At 43.0% G+C, this 15,687-nt stretch overlaps 1 protein-coding gene and 1 non-coding gene across 2 annotated transcripts; both read left to right on the forward strand.

The window, feature by feature from the left end:
• The first annotated feature begins 3,682 nt into the window (after nucleotides 1–3,682).
• BLACAT1 (BLACAT1 overlapping LEMD1 locus) lies at nucleotides 3,683–3,784 on the forward strand. The gene has a single exon (XM_058819600.1). It carries the CDS (start codon nucleotides 3,683–3,685, stop codon nucleotides 3,782–3,784), a length of 102 nt encoding a protein of 33 aa, XP_058675583.1.
• Nucleotides 3,785–9,341: 5,557 nt separating this feature from the next.
• TRNAW-CCA (transfer RNA tryptophan (anticodon CCA)) lies at nucleotides 9,342–9,413 on the forward strand. Its single transcript has one exon. It is a non-coding gene; the product is annotated as a tRNA-Trp (tRNA).
• The last annotated feature ends 6,274 nt before the right edge of the window (nucleotides 9,414–15,687 follow it).

Genomic DNA, 15,687 nt, shown 5'->3' on the forward strand with positions numbered 1-15,687 from the left:
TTGAGTTTTTAAAATTTTTTTTGGGGGGGAGACATAAAAAGCCAGGCTAGGAAATAATGGGTTTGAAAAGTTGGCTGGAAAAATGTTAAATTGGGTGGATTTTGGGGCTGGGAGGAGGAAGAGAAGGATGAGGAGTGTGGGAAAGGGGTTGTGTCCACACAGGTCGTGTCCACATATAAATGAATAATTTTTTTAAAAAATTATTTATTTATCTATAAATTCTATCTTTTATTTATATATATATAATTATATATATTTATAGATATAAATTTTATATATATAATATATATAATTATATATACTATATAATATATATATTATATATATAATATATTATAGAATAGTATATAATGTATAATATACATTTATATATATATAAATTATATATATACATGTATGTGTATATATATACATATACATACACATATATACATATACATATATATACATATACATATATACATACATATGTACATATACATACATATATACATATATATACATATACATATATATATATATATATAAAAAATTTATCTGAGAAAATAAATATAAATGTCCCAACACAGAGTTCTGAGAGGCAGGAGCTGAAGTTTGGGTGCTTAAAAATCAAAGGAACAAAAAAATCCCAAAAAACTCCAAAACTCCCTGGAGGGAGCATCCCCATCACCCAGAAACGCCCAGGATTCAGCAGTGAAGGCTGAATGTTCAATATTCAATATATTCAATATTCAAAATATTCAAGATTAAATGTATTCAATTGGGTATTGGATTGGTAAATTCAATACCCAATTGAATATATTGGGTATATTCAATCAATTCAGCTTTGACTGAAAAACTTGGTGGAGCAGTTATGATGAAAGGCAAATGAAATTATTATTTTTTAATCTTTTTTTCCCTGTTTCATCACAAATAATTTAATTCCTTTCTGGAATTGAAACACAGCCTGGATTTCCATTGCAAATCTCCCTTCCCAAGGAAAGAGCCCAACAAAAGGCAGCTCTGAAATCGAAGAGTTTGAGTGCAAAACTTGTTGTTTTTTCCAACAGATTCCCTAAAAAGTGAATTTTTTATGTGTGTCTCCCAGAAATAGGAAAGCTGAGGGAGGAAAACCTCTGAAATATGGGAGTTTGAATGCAAAATTTGCTGGTTTTTCTGACAGATTCCCTAAAAAGTGAATTTTACAAATTGATATATATTGGGTATATTCAATCAAAATCCCTTTGATTTTTCAATCAAAGCTGAATTGATTAAATATACCCAATATATTCAATTGGATTTATCAATCCAATACCCAATTGAATATACTGAATATTGAATATTTAAGGAGGATGTCTCTCAGATATAGGAAAGCTGAAGGAGAAAAACCTCTGAAATCGAGGAGTTCGGATGCAACACTTGCTGATTTTCCCAACAGATTGCCTAAAAAGTGAATTTTTTTAAAGAAAATATCTCCAAGAAATAGGAAAACTAAGGGAGAAAAATCAAATGGAATGGAAGGTGCTGGTACCTGCGCATCCCACAGGGGCTGGTGTCACCTGCGAGTGTCACCTGAGCCCGGCCACCCCTGTGCCCTTCCCTCCTGGCGCCAGCAGCTCCCGATGTCCGACAAACCCAGAAAAAATGGGAATTTTCTTGAGGGGCAGACTCGCTCCAGCTGCTCCACAAAGACATTTTTCCTGGCTCAGGGAAAAGTGACATTTTTTGATGGCAGCCAGCTCCCAATTCATCACCGCGACAGTGACAAACACGGCCCGGGGTGATGCACTTGGCTGAAAGAGAATTCTCCGGCTTTACATTTTTAATGCTCCGCTCGTTTTCTCCCAGTTTTATCCCCGGGATCTTCTGCCTTGAATGGAAAGGGCAGCGCAGGGGCTGGCTCCTGTCAGCGCTCCCCAAACCAGCCCATTGCGTTTTTATTTTTCATTATTCCTGCTCCTCCACCATCCCCTTTTTTTGCACCTTTTCAAGGGGAACAGCCTCAGCCGGGCCGCTCCATTCTCCGCGGCTCATTCATCATTGTCCGCCGCCTGAATGCGAGGCACGGGGTCAGCCTGAAAAGCTCCAAACCCCTCTGAAAACATCTCAAAAGGGCCCTGGGGGGACCCCCCAGGCTCTCGGGGGGGTTTTGTGTCTGTAAAAGGAGCTGGAGGGGGGACACGGGGACGTGGGGTGGCACATGGGACCCGCCTGGGAGGTCTGGGCTGCTCTGGGGATTATGGGCAGCGTGGTTTATTTTGGTTATTGAACAGCTCCGGAGAGGGGAGAGGATGGGGCAGAGATGGGTGGGCAGGGATGGAGCGGCCCCCGCAGTGTCCCTGTCCCTGTCCCCTCCTGCTCCCCCTTGTCCCCCTCTGTCCTCTCCTGTCCCCTCCCGTCTCTTGGCACAAAATATTTTCCACCCTGGTAATAAATAAGAATAGGAGAGTGGAAGATTCTTCCTTGCAGATGCTCTGTAAGATTAGCCAGGGCTTTCTGGGCCTTTTTCTCAGATAAATTATATATATATATGTGTATATATATATATATATATATATATATATGTATATGTATATATATATATGTATATATATGTGTATATATATATATACATATATATACACATATATACACACATATATATGTATATATATACATATATATACATACATATATATGTATGTATATATATGTATGTGTTTATATATGTATATATATGTATATGTGTATATATATATGTATATACGTATGTATATATGTATTTATATATATGTATATATATAATTATATATGTATTTATATATATGTATATATATAATTATATATGTAATTGCATATAAAATTTATATCTATATATAAATGTACACATAAATTTTATATATAATATACAATGTACAGTATATATTATATATGTATAATAATTATTATATTTTATAGATACATTTATTTACTTATTTATTTATTAAAGGTATTACATATAAATAAAATATATAGAATATATAAGTATATATTTTATAGATAAAAATATATACTTATATTTATATATTATATATATACTTATGTTTGTACATACATATATTTATGTATACTTGTATTTTTATAAAAAATATATATTTTTATATATAAATTTATCTGAGAAAATAATTTTCTTCTTCATTATATATATATATATATATATATATAGAAGGGAGGGAGGGAGGAAGGGAAGGGAAGGGAAGGGAAGGGAAGGGAAGGGAAGGGAAGGGAAGGGAAGGGAAGGGAAGGGAAGGGAAGGGAAGGGAAGGGAAGGGAAGGGAAGGGAAGGGAAGGGAAGGGAAGGGAAGGGAAGGGAAGGGAAGGGAAGGGAAGGGAAGGGAAGGGAAGGGAAGGGAAGGGAAGGGAAGGGAAGGGAAGGGAAGGGAAGGGAAGGGAAGGGAAGGGAAGGAAAGGAAAGGAAAGGAAAGGAAAGGAAAGGAAAGGAAAGGAAAGGAAAGGAAAGGAAAGGAAAGGAAAGGAAAGGAAAGGAAAGGAAAGGAAAGGAAAGGAAAGGAAAGGAAAGGAAAGGAAAGGAAAGGAAAGGAAAGGAAAGGAAAGGGATGGGATGGGATGTGTCCCAGCCCAAGGTGATGCCCCAGTTTGGGATTTTGGGGCTGTGCACCCCCAGTTGCTGCCCTCCCTCCTCTCCCTGTCCCCTCCAGGTCTCTGGATTCTCCAGCTCCCGGTGATGCCCCAGTTCACCTTCGCCTGTTTCTGCGGCCTGCACGGCTTCTGCAAGATGAAGAGGAAGAAGGAGGAGGCTGGTGGGGGGCAGGAGACGGCCGTGTGAGGGGCGGGACCACCGGGGGACATCGGGTGTCTCCTTGTCACCCCAGTGAGGAGCAGCTCCCCGTGGGGTCAGCTCTGCCTGCCCTGTCTGTGGGGTTTTGGGGGGTTCAGGGGCTGAAATAAAGGGTGCGGGGTGGTGGTGGCAGGGGAAGGGAGCTCGGTGATCAGGGGCTGGGGGAGCAGATTTCCCATTTATCCCCAGCTTCTCCCATTTACCCCCCAGATTCCCCATTTATCCCCCAGTTTCTCCTGTTTATCCCCCAGATTCCCCATTTATCCCCCGGATTTCCCATTTATCTCCCAGATTTCCCATTTATCCCCCAGATTCTCTCATTTATCCCCCAGATTTCCCATTTATCCCACAGATTCTCCCATTTACCCCCCAGATTCCCCATTTATCCCCCAGATTCCCCATTTATCCCCCAGATTCCCCATTTATCCCATATATTCTCCATTTATCCCCCATATTCTCCATTTATCCCCCAGATTCTCTCATTTACCCCCCAGATTTCCCATTTATCCCCCAGTTTCTCTCATTTATCCCCCAGATTCCCCATTTATCCCCCAGATTCTCCCATTTAACCCCCAGATTTCCCATTTATCTCCCAGATTCCCCATTTATCCCCCAGATTCTCTCATTTATCCCCCATATTCTCCCATTTACACCCCAGATTCCCCATTTATCCCCCAGATTTCCCATTTATCCCCCAGATTCTCCCATTTATCCCCCAGATTTCCCATTTACGCCCCAGATTCCCCATTTATCCCTTGGATTCTCTCATTTATCTCCCAGATTCCCCATTTATCCCCCAGATTCTCTCATTTATCCCCCAGATTTCCCATTTATCCCACAGATTCTCCCATTTACCCCCCAGATTCCCCATTTATCCCCCAGATTCCCTCATTTATCCCCCAGATTCTCTCATTTATCCCCCAGATTCCCCATTTATCCCCCAGATTCCCCATTTATCCCCCAGATTTCCCATTTATCCCATATATTCTCCATTTATCCCCCATATTCTCCCATTTATCCCATATATTCTCCATTTATCCCCCAGATTCTCTCATTTATCCTCCAGATTTCCCATTTACCCCCCAGTTTCTCTCTCTATTTCCTCTCCCCAGGCTCTAAAGGGGCAAAGCCAGATCCCACCCTGTCCTCGCCAGGGATGTCACCAAGATGTCACCGAGGTGCCACCGCCACCCTGCCAGGACCACAAATTCCTACAAATCCCAGTGCCACGGATTCCTGGTGTTCATGGAAGGAGCCTCCAGCTTCTCAGGAAGGCAGAAAAATGAATTTTTTCCCAGCAGCAATAATCCTTTTTTAACCCCAACACAGCAATGAAAGGATCCAGCTTTCCTCAGAGCTGCCCTCCTCATGTTCCCATTGGGAATTTGGAATTTGGGGAATTCCTGCATCCTGATGGCAGCCAAGAGATAAAAAAAAAAAAAAACACCAAAAACCCAAAAAAACCCCGAACCAAAATCCCCCTTTTTAAATGTTTTTCTCTCCTGGTCAAAGCTCTCCCTTCCACAGGGAGGATTTTCTTCCAGCTATTCCCAGTCTTCCTATAGGCCAAAATAATCGGTGGCTGCCCCAAAAATTTGGTGTTTTTCCGAATGTTCTGCCAAGGACAAAGCTCCAGGTGTGCCCAGGACATCTCCAGTTGCTCTGGGAAATGCTGATTTTGTCCTGTTCCTATTTTTGCACATCAGCAGAGCCCGTTCCACCTTTCATCCCCGAGCGCTGCCCTTGGGGACGACGTTTGGGCCAAAAAAACCCCAAAATCCAAGGAAGTTGGTGGAACTCCAAGGGCATTTCCTGAACGTAACTTTGTTTTTATGCACAAGGATTTGTGGTGGCCACAAAGGGATGTGTTTAAGGATTTTGACAAGTTGGGATTAATCCCCGCTCTGGAATTGATATGGAGTGTAAAGATAAAGGTGGAATTCCAGCTTTGTTTTATTCCATGATAAATCCACAGGGACACAGATATGAAGGAAAATAGGAATTATAGAGAAACCAGCTTGGACTGACGCCCATCCCTCAGATTTCTCCTGTTTCTCCAGGTTTTTCCTATGCAAAAAACACACAAAAAACCAGCAAGAACAAAGGCAGCTCAGCAGCAGGTCCTGACTCAACAAAGCCCAGCTTAAACCTCAGGCTTTGCCTCGGGGTTTTGCTCCACCCCATCGATTTTCCGGATTCCAGCCTGGATCGATCCCTGGCAAGGAGGGAAAGGCTCAGAACCCTCCTTGAAGCCTTTCCTGACCTGGATCAAAGCATTAATTCTCTTTTTATTGTCATTTTTAAATCCCTGCTGCCCGGATTTCTTTGGGAAAGGACTCCCAGGATGTTCCTGAGGAGTCTCCCAGCCCAGGAGCCATAAAATCTGTACTGTACATTTATTTTTTGGGGTATTTATTTTTATTATTTTATTATTATATTATTTTAAATTTTATTTATGGGGGAAAAATAAATGTGGCATTTGTAAATAAGCACAGTCTCTTCCACGCACAGAGCAGAGCGCTTCCTATAGGAATTCCTATGCTACAAGAATAAATAAATTAATAAATTAATACGTAAAAAAATAATTTTAAAAATAAAATATTTATGGTAATTTTTGGAGTGTGGGTTTTATTGTTATTTGGAGCTGAGGGGTTTTGCTCCCTCTTTTTTCTTGGCTGGTCCTTCAAAACCAACACCAAAATTCACATTTAAAAAAGGCCTGAATGGAAAATTCCGGATGTTTGGTGGTGGGATGGATGTGGGGAAGGGCACAGGGGTTGCTAGAGCAGAAACTAAACCCACAACAATTCCTGGGATGTCAGGAAAGCTCCCTGCCAAAAAGGCTTTGGCAATCGGGAAAAATCCCAACAGGTTCATTTGAATAATTAATTATTGGGCTCCATCCTAATGCGCATCGCTGGCTGGGATTTTTCATTTTCCTGGAGGATTTTCTGCCGTGATCCATTCCCCAAATCCTCCAAATCCAGGAGGATTTGGGGAATGTTCCTGTTTTCCTTGGGGGAGGGATCCAGGAGAATCAGGGAAGGATCTGGGAAAGGATCCAGGAAGGGATCCAAGGACACCAGGGAGAGATCCAGGAACATCAGAGAGGGACCCAGGAACATTGGGGAGGGACCCAGGGACATCAGAGAGGGATCCAGGAACATCAGAGAGGGATCCAGGAACATCAGAGAGGGATCCAGGAGAATGGGGAGGGATCCAGGAACATCAGAGAGGGATCCAGGAAAACAGAGAGGGATCCAGGAATAGCAGGGAGAGATCCAGGAACATCAGGGAGGGATCCAGGAGAATAGAGAGGGACCCAGGGACATCAGGGAGTGATCCAGGGACATCAAGGAGAGATCCAGGGATATCAGGAAAGGATCCAGGAGAACCAAGGAGGGATCCAGGAACATTGGGGAGGGATCCAGGAATAGCAGGGAGAGATCCAGGGACATCAGAGAGGGATCCAGGAGCATTGGGAAGGGATCCAGGGACATCAAGAAAGGATCCAGGGGCATCAGGGAGGGACCCAGGAACATTGGGGATGGATCCAGGAAAACAGAGAGGGATCCAGGAATAGTAGGGAGAGATCCAGGAACATCAGAGAGGGATCCAGGAGCATTGGGGAGGGACCCAGGGACACCAAGAAAGGATCCAGGGGCATCAGGGAGGGATCCAGGGACATCAAGGAGAGATCCAGGGATATCAGGAAAGGATCCAGGAGAACCAAGGAGGGATCCAGGAACATTGGGGATGGATCCAGGAAAACAGAGAGGGATCCAGGAATAGCAGGGAGAGATCCAGGAACATCAGAGAGGGATCCAGGAGCATTGGGAAGGGATCCAGGGACATCAAGAAAGGATCCAGGGAGGGATCCAGGAATATCAGGAAAGGATCCAGGAACATCAAGGAGGGATCCAGGAGAATGGAGAGGGATCCAGGAACAGAAAGAAGAGATCCAGGAACATCAGAGAGGGATCCAGGAACATTGGGGATGGATCCAGGAAAATTGGAAAGGGATCCAGGAGAATAGAGAGGGATCCAGGGACATCAGGGAGGGATCCAGGAACATTGGGGATGGATCCAGGAAAACAGAGAGGGATCCAGGAATAGCAGGGAGAGATCCAGGAACATCAGAGAGGGACCCAGGAGCACTGGGGAGGGATCCAGGAAAATTGGAAAGGGATCCAGGAGAATAGAGAGGGATCCAGGGACATGAAGAAAGGATCCAGGGAGGGATCAAGGAATATCAGGAAAGGATCCAGGAACATCAGAGAGGGATCCAGGAGAATGGAGAGGGATCCAGGAATAGAAGGGAGAGATCCAGGAGCACCAGGGAGGGATGCAGGGATATCAAGGAGGGATCCAGGAGAATCAGGAAAGGATCCACCACTCTCCATTTGACACACTCAGATTCCAGTTCATTCCAAAGTCTTGGAAGCTTTCTCCATGGACAAAGGTTAAAAGCAGAGTTCCCCTGGGGGTCAGAACTTCTCAGGACAGGCAGAGAAATGTTTATTTTATAAATACATAATTAATTTATTTATTTAATAGATAATTATTTTTATATATTATATATTATATATTATATATTATATATTATATATTATATATTATATATTATATATTATATATTATATATTATATATTATATATTATATATTATATATTATATATTATATAATATATATTATATATTATATATAATGTAATTATCCATACATATGATATAATTATTATATACAATATATAATACATATAATGATATCTGATAAATCATTCTATAGAATTATATTGAATTATATATATAATATGTATGTTATTATAAATATAATATATAATATATACATTGTATATTTTTAGATATTATGTATATTATATACAATATAGTGTATATTATTATATATTCTATATTATGATAATAATTATTTTATTAATATTTAAATTATTATTTATGCTATAAGAAATAAATAATGTGGATTTATAAATACAAAATATAAATAAATAATATTTATATATTATATTTATATACGTAATATATTTTAATATTTATATAAATATAAAAATTTATACAACATTATATAAAAATATTATATGAATAATAAACAAAGCCCTGGGTTCCAGCAGCCTGAGAACGCCCCCAGCTCTCCGCCTGTCCCGGGCCCCTCTCCGTGCGCGGCCCCTTTAAACCCGCCCAGCCCACCGCGGGCCACAGGGGGGATTTCTCCTCCACGCCGCTGCAGCGCGCAGTTGCTGCGGCCGCGCCACCCCTCCGCCCCTCTGCGGGTGGTACAGCCCACACGTGCGGCTGCGGGCAGGGGGCGGGGCCAGCGCGGAGGGCGGGACCGGAGCCCTCATGGCGGCCGCCTCGGGAGTGTCCCGGGGAATCCGGAACGTCCGGAGCGCGGAGAATTCCCGGTGTAGGGGAGATTCCCGGGGCACGGAGAATTCCCTGTGCACGGAGAATTGCCGATGTGCAGTGGGAGGCGGCGCGGGGGTGGCGCTGAGGGTTTAACAGCACCGGCGGCGGTGGCGCTGCCGGGACCTCGTGGCGCAACGGTAGCGCGTCTGACTCCAGATCAGAAGGCTGCGTGTTCGAATCACGTCGGGGTCAGGGCCCCGCTTGGGGCTTCCTTTTTCACCGCGGGGAAAGAAAAAACTTAAAAAATAAAAAATTTGTGATTAAAGGGAATTTTCAGGCTTTGATTCAAGGGTTTGGGGGGTTCGGGGTGCGATCCTACAGATTTGGGGGTGAACGTAGCGCCGCGGCTTCTGTGGGATCTCCTTGCATTTCATTTTTGCCCTCCTGAAGAAGGGCAGCGTGGGAAGAAATATTATAAAAATATAATATAATATAATATAATATAATATAATATAATATAATATAATATAATATAATAATGTAATATAATTATGTAATATATAATATGTAATATGGTATATGTTATATGGTATATATTATATAATATATAATATATAATATATAATATACTATATATAATATATAATATACTATATATTATATGTTATATGTTATATGTTATATTATAACATATTTACATTACAATATAATATGTTATAATATAATGTATTACAATATAACATAATATAATACAATATAACATAATTATAACATAGCCAAATAAATAAATAGTTTCTACATAATAATAATAATAATATATAATTAATATATATTTTATAAAAATTAAAAACATTTCTATCTATTTTTATATATCCATTTCCATTCAATATTGGAATTTAAATTTAATTGATTGGGCAGCAATTAATAAATATTTATTAATTAATTAATAATTAATGAAATATTAATTTATTTATCAATAAAATTTAATTAATTTCATTTCATTTCATTTTTTGGGACCATTCTTTGCATCCCTGGCCATAAATCCCAGAGTGGGGCAGAAAATCCCCTGGATTTATCCCGGAGTTTGTTTGGGAATGCGCCAAAGGAGAGGGCAGAGGGACTTTGCTCCTCAGGGTTAATAATTGATGGCCCGGGTGGAGATCAGGGCCAGGAGCAGCTGGGGGGAAAATCAATGTAAAAATCAGATTTTATGGGATTTTCTAAGCTTTAATAGAGACGGGTGAAAGAGATCTGGTGGTGTTTGGGGTGGTTTTAGGGACGGGGTTTGGGATGGTTTTGGGATGGTGTTTGGGATGGTTTTGGGAGGCTTTTAGGATGGTTTGGGATGGTTTGGGGAGGGTTTTAGGATGGTTTGGGATGGCTTTTGGGATGGTTTTGAGGTGGTTTCAGGATAGTTTTTGGGATGGGGTTTGGGATGGTTTTGAGGTCGTTTATGGGGTGGTGTTTGGGGTGGTTTTGGATGAGTTTTGGGGTGGGTTTTGAGATGGTTTTGGGATGGTTTTTGGGATGGTTTTGGGGTGGTTTTTGTGTGGTGTTTGGGGTGGTTTTGGGGATGTTTTTGGGGTGGTTTTTGGGATGGTTTTGGGATGGTTTTTGGGATCGTTTTGGGGTGGTTTTTGTGTGGTGTTCGGGATGGTTTTGGGATGGTTTTTGGGATGGTTTTGCAGTGGTTTTGGATGAGTTTTGGGGATGGGTTTTGAGATGGTTTTGGGGTGGTTTTTGTGTGGTGTTTGGGGTGGTTTTTGGGATGGTTTTGGGATGGTTTTTGGGATCGTTTTGGGGTGGTTTTTGTGTGGTGTTTGGGGTGGTTTTGGGGATGTTTTTGGGGTGGTTTTTGGGATGGTTTTGGGGTGGTTTTTGGGATGGTTTTGGGGTGGTTTTGGGATGGTTTTGAGGTGGATTTTGGGGTGGTTTTGGGATTATTTTTGCGATGGTTTTGGGATTATTTTTGCGATGGTTTTGGGGTGGTTTTTGTGTGGTGTTTGGGGTGGTTTTTGGGATGGTTTTGGGATGGGTTTTGGGGTGGTTTTGCAGTGGTTTTGCATGAGTTTTGGGGATGGGTTTTGGGATGGTTTTGGGATGGTTTTGGGGTGGTTTTTGTGTGGTGTTTGGGGTGGTTTTTGGGATGGTTTTGGGATGGGTTTTGGGATGGTTTTGCAGTGGTTTTGGATGAGTTTTGGGGTGGGTTTTGAGATGGTTTTGGGATGGTTTTGAGGTGGATTTTGGGGTGGTTTTGGGATTATTTTTGCGATGGTTTTGGGATGGTTTTTGTGTGGTGTTTGGGGTGGTTTTTGGGATGGTTTTTGGGGTGGTTTTTGGGATGGTTTTGCAGTAGTTTTGGATGAGTTTTGGGGTGGGTTTTGAGATGGTTTTGGGATGGTTTTTGGGATGGTTTTGGGGTGGTTTTTGTGTGGTGTTCGGGATGGTTTTGGGATGGTTTTTGGGATGGTTTTGCAGTGGTTTTGGATGAGTTTTGGGGATGGGTTTTGAGATGGTTTTGGGGTGGTTTTTGTGTGGTGTTTGGGGTGGTTTTTGGGATGGTTTTGGGATGGGTTTTTGGGATGGTTTTGCAGCGGTTTTGGATGAGTTTTGGGGATGGGTTTTGGGGTCGTTTTTGGGATGGTTTTGGGGTGTTTTTTGTGTGGTGTTTGGGGATGGGTTTTGAGATGGTTTTGGGATGGTTTTTGGGATGGTTTTGGGGTGGTTTTTGTGTGGTGTTTGGGGTGGTTTTTGGGGTGGTTTTTGGGGTGGCTTTGCAGTGGTTTTGGATGAGTTTTGGGGTGATTTTGGATGAGTTTTGGGGAGGGGTTTTGGGGTGGTTTTGGGATGGTTTTGAGGTGGATTTTGCGGTGGTTTTGGGATTATTTTTGCTATGGTTTTGGGATGGTTTTGGGGATGTTTTTGGGGTGGATTTGGGATGGTGTTTGGGATGGTTTTGGAGGGTTTTAGGATGGTTTTGGATGAGTTTTGGGGTGGTTTTTGGGATGAGTTTTGGCATGATTTTGGGGTGGTTTTTGGGATAGTTTTTGGCATGATTTTGGGGTGCTTTATGGGATAGTTTTGAGATGCTTTTGGGGTGGTTTTGGTGATGGTTTTTGAATGTTTTTTTGGGTGTTTTATCTCTTTTTTCCCTATATTTTCCCAGTTCCTGCCTGCCTGGAGCACTGTCTCCCCGCATTTGTCACTCGGGCAGGCACAGCTGGTGGATTTCTCCCCACGGGTGAAAATCTGATGGAGAAATCCCAGAGTCCTGGGCTCCTGTCTGCACTGATTAAGGCACTCCCTGCACTGAAAAATTCCTTAATTAACTCCTTAATTAACTGTCAGCTTGAAAAATCTCTGGGAAAAATTAGGGATCTCCCACCCCCTGCATTTCTCTGTTTTCCCTGAAAATCCCTGTTTTTGAAAATCCCTGTTTTCCTTTTTTATCTACCAAAAAACCCACATTTTCCCTCTTTACCCACAACATTTTTTAAAAACTATTATTAAAATTATATATAATATATTATTTTAGATTGGTATTAAAACTATTGTTATTAAATTAATTAATTTATTACTTGAAATGTTATTATTGTTTCAATAATCATAATGATTATTATTGTTGTTGTTATTATTGTTGTTGTTGTTATTATTATTGCTACTACTATTACTATCATTACTATTATTACTATTATTTCTTCAATTAAAAAAAACAACCCAAACGCCTTTTTTCTCCATTTCCACAGCTGATTTTTCCCATTTTCTGCCCATTTTTCATCCTCCTTCAGCTCTTTCCCCATTTCCCATCCCAGGAATGATTTTGGGAAGGAATTGGCTCAGCCTGAGGTGCCACAGGTGAGGAAAAGGGAATTAAATTCGGGAATTAAAACCTCCCTGGTGTCATCTGCAGGAATTCCTGCACCTCTCCTGCTGTTCCCATGGAAACAGATGTGGAATTGCAGGGATTTTATCGATTTTCAGGACTGTTAATCATTTATTTTTCACTTTAACATCAGCACTTCCTTTATCATTCCCAAGCGGGGTGAGGTAAACAAAAAATCTGCTTTTTTGAGGCACCACCGAAAAATAAAAAAAAAATCCTTGAAGGATTTTTCCACAAAGTTATTCCGCAGCACTTTGAGGAGAAAAAGATGATTTTAACAGCTTTGGATAGAAGCAGGTCAGGGAAGAAAAATCCTGGGATGGGTGGCAGGATGGGAATGGGCTCCAAAAGCTCCAAAATTCTGCTCCTGTGAGCTCCTTGTGGGATTTGGGAGCAGAATTTTGGGGATCAGCTCCAAGGGATCCTAAATCTTGCTCCTCTGAGCTCCTTTTGGGATGAAGGAGCAGAATTTTAGGAATCCACAGGCTCCAACATCTCAGTCTGAGTTTGTGGGATGCAGGAGCAGAATTTTGGGAATCGGCTCCACAGGTTCCAGTATCCTGCTCCTCCAAGTTCCTTGGGGGATGTGGGAGGAAAATTTTGGGAATTGGCCCCAAAGACTCCCGCATCCTTTTCCTCGGAGCTCCTTGTAGGATTCAAGGAAAGAAATTTTGGGAGTGGGCTCCAAGGGCTCCAACATCCTGCTCCTCTGAGCTCCTTGTGGGATGAAGGAGAGGAATTTTGGGAATCATCTGCAAAGGGTCCAGCATTCCCTGCTCTGAGCTCCCTTGTGGGATACAGGGAAAGAAATTTTGGGAATTGTCTCCAAAGGGTCCAAAATCCCACTCCTGTGAGCTCCTTGTGGGATGCAGGAGCAGAATTTTGGGAATCTGCTCCAAGGGCTCCAATATCCCGCTCCTCTGAGTTTGTGGGATGTGGGGAGCAGAATTTTGGGAATTGTCTCCAAAGGGTCCAAAATCCCACTCCTGTGAGTTTGTGGGATGCAGGAGCAGAATTTTGGGAATTGGCTCCACAGGTTCCAGTATCCTGCTCCTCCAAGTTCCTTGGGGGATGTGGGAGGAAAATTTTGGGAATTGATCCCAAAGACTCCCGCATCCTTTTCCTCGGAGCTCCTTGTAGGATTCAGGGAAAGATATTTTGGGAATCAACTCCAAAGGGTCCAAAATCCCACTCCTGTTAGCTTCTTTTGGGATGCAGGAGCAGAATTTTGGGAATCTGCTCCAGGGGCTCCAAAATCCCGCTCTTCCGAGCTTATGGGATGTGGGGAGCAGAATTTTGGGAATCCACAGGCTCCCATATCCCAATCCTCCAAGCTCCTTGTGGGATACAAGGAAAGAAATTTTGGGAATCAGCTCCAGAGGCTCCAACATCCTGCTCCTCCGAGTTCCTTGTGGGATGTAGGAGGAAAATTTGGGGAATTGGCCCCAAAGGCTCCCACATCCCTTTCCTCTGAGCTCCTTTGGGAATCAGCTCCAAAGGGTCCAAAATCCCACTCCTGTGAGCTTCTTGTGGGATGAAGGAGCAGAAATTTGGAAATCAGCTCCAAAGGCTCCAATATCCTGCTCCTGTGAGCTCCTTGTGGGAGAAGAATTTTGGGAATTGGCTCCAAGGGCTCCAACATCCTGTTCCTCCAATCTTATGGGATACAGGGAGCAGAATTTTGGGAATTGGCCCCAAAGGCTCCAATATCCCATTCCTCCAAGCTCCTTTGGGAATCAGCTCCAAAGGGTCCAAAATCTCACTCCTGTGAGCTCCTTGTGGGATGCAGGAGCAGAATTTTGGGAATCTACTCCAAGGGCTCCAATATCCCGCTCCTCTGAGTTTGTGGGATATGGGAAGCAGAATTTTGGGAATCAGCTCCAGAGGCTCCAACATCCTGTTCCTCCAAGCTTATGGGCTACAGGGAGCAGAATTTTGGGAATTGGTTTCAGAGGCTCCAACATCCCGCTCCTCCGAGCTCCCTGTGGGATGCTGGAGCAGAATTTTGGGAATTGGTTTCAGAGGCTCCAACATCCCGCTCCTCCGAGCTCCCTGTGGGATGCAGGAGCAGAATTTTGGGAATCTGCTCCATGGGCTCCAATATCCCGCTCCTCTGAGTTTGTGGGATATGGGAAGCAGAATTTTGGGAATCAGCTCCAGAAGCTCCAACATCCTGTTTCTCCAAGCTTATGGGCTACAGGGAGCAGAATTTTGGGAATTGGTTTCAGAGGCTCCAACATCCCGCTCCTCCGAGCTCCCTGTGGGACGCAGGAGCAGAATTTTGGGGTTCTACCACCCCAAGCCACCCTCGCCGCGCCCATTTCCCCCATTTTTGGGTGACATCCACGGGATGGGCTCTTCCCTCGTGGATCCACCCATCCCTCCCCAGACACCTCTTTCTCCTCTCAGCTCCGGCTTTCCCGATTTTTTTTTTTTTTGTCAAAATTTCCGGGCAATTCCTGCGGTGCCTTTTTAGGGCGGGCAGCGCGGCCGTTCCAGAACATCCTGTGCGAGCGTGGGGAGCCATAAAAGGCTCAGGGATGGATCGGGAACGCCGGGAATTCGCACGCACAGCCCCGAGGAGGAGCCCAGCTGGGGAAACCCTCCCCGCCCTCAGTGTCCTACATCTTCCACAGGGGGAAC

The sequence above is a fragment of the Ammospiza caudacuta genome, chromosome 24, assembly GCF_027887145.1.
Source record: "Ammospiza caudacuta isolate bAmmCau1 chromosome 24, bAmmCau1.pri, whole genome shotgun sequence".
In the NCBI taxonomy this organism is placed as follows: domain Eukaryota; kingdom Metazoa; phylum Chordata; class Aves; order Passeriformes; family Passerellidae; genus Ammospiza; species Ammospiza caudacuta.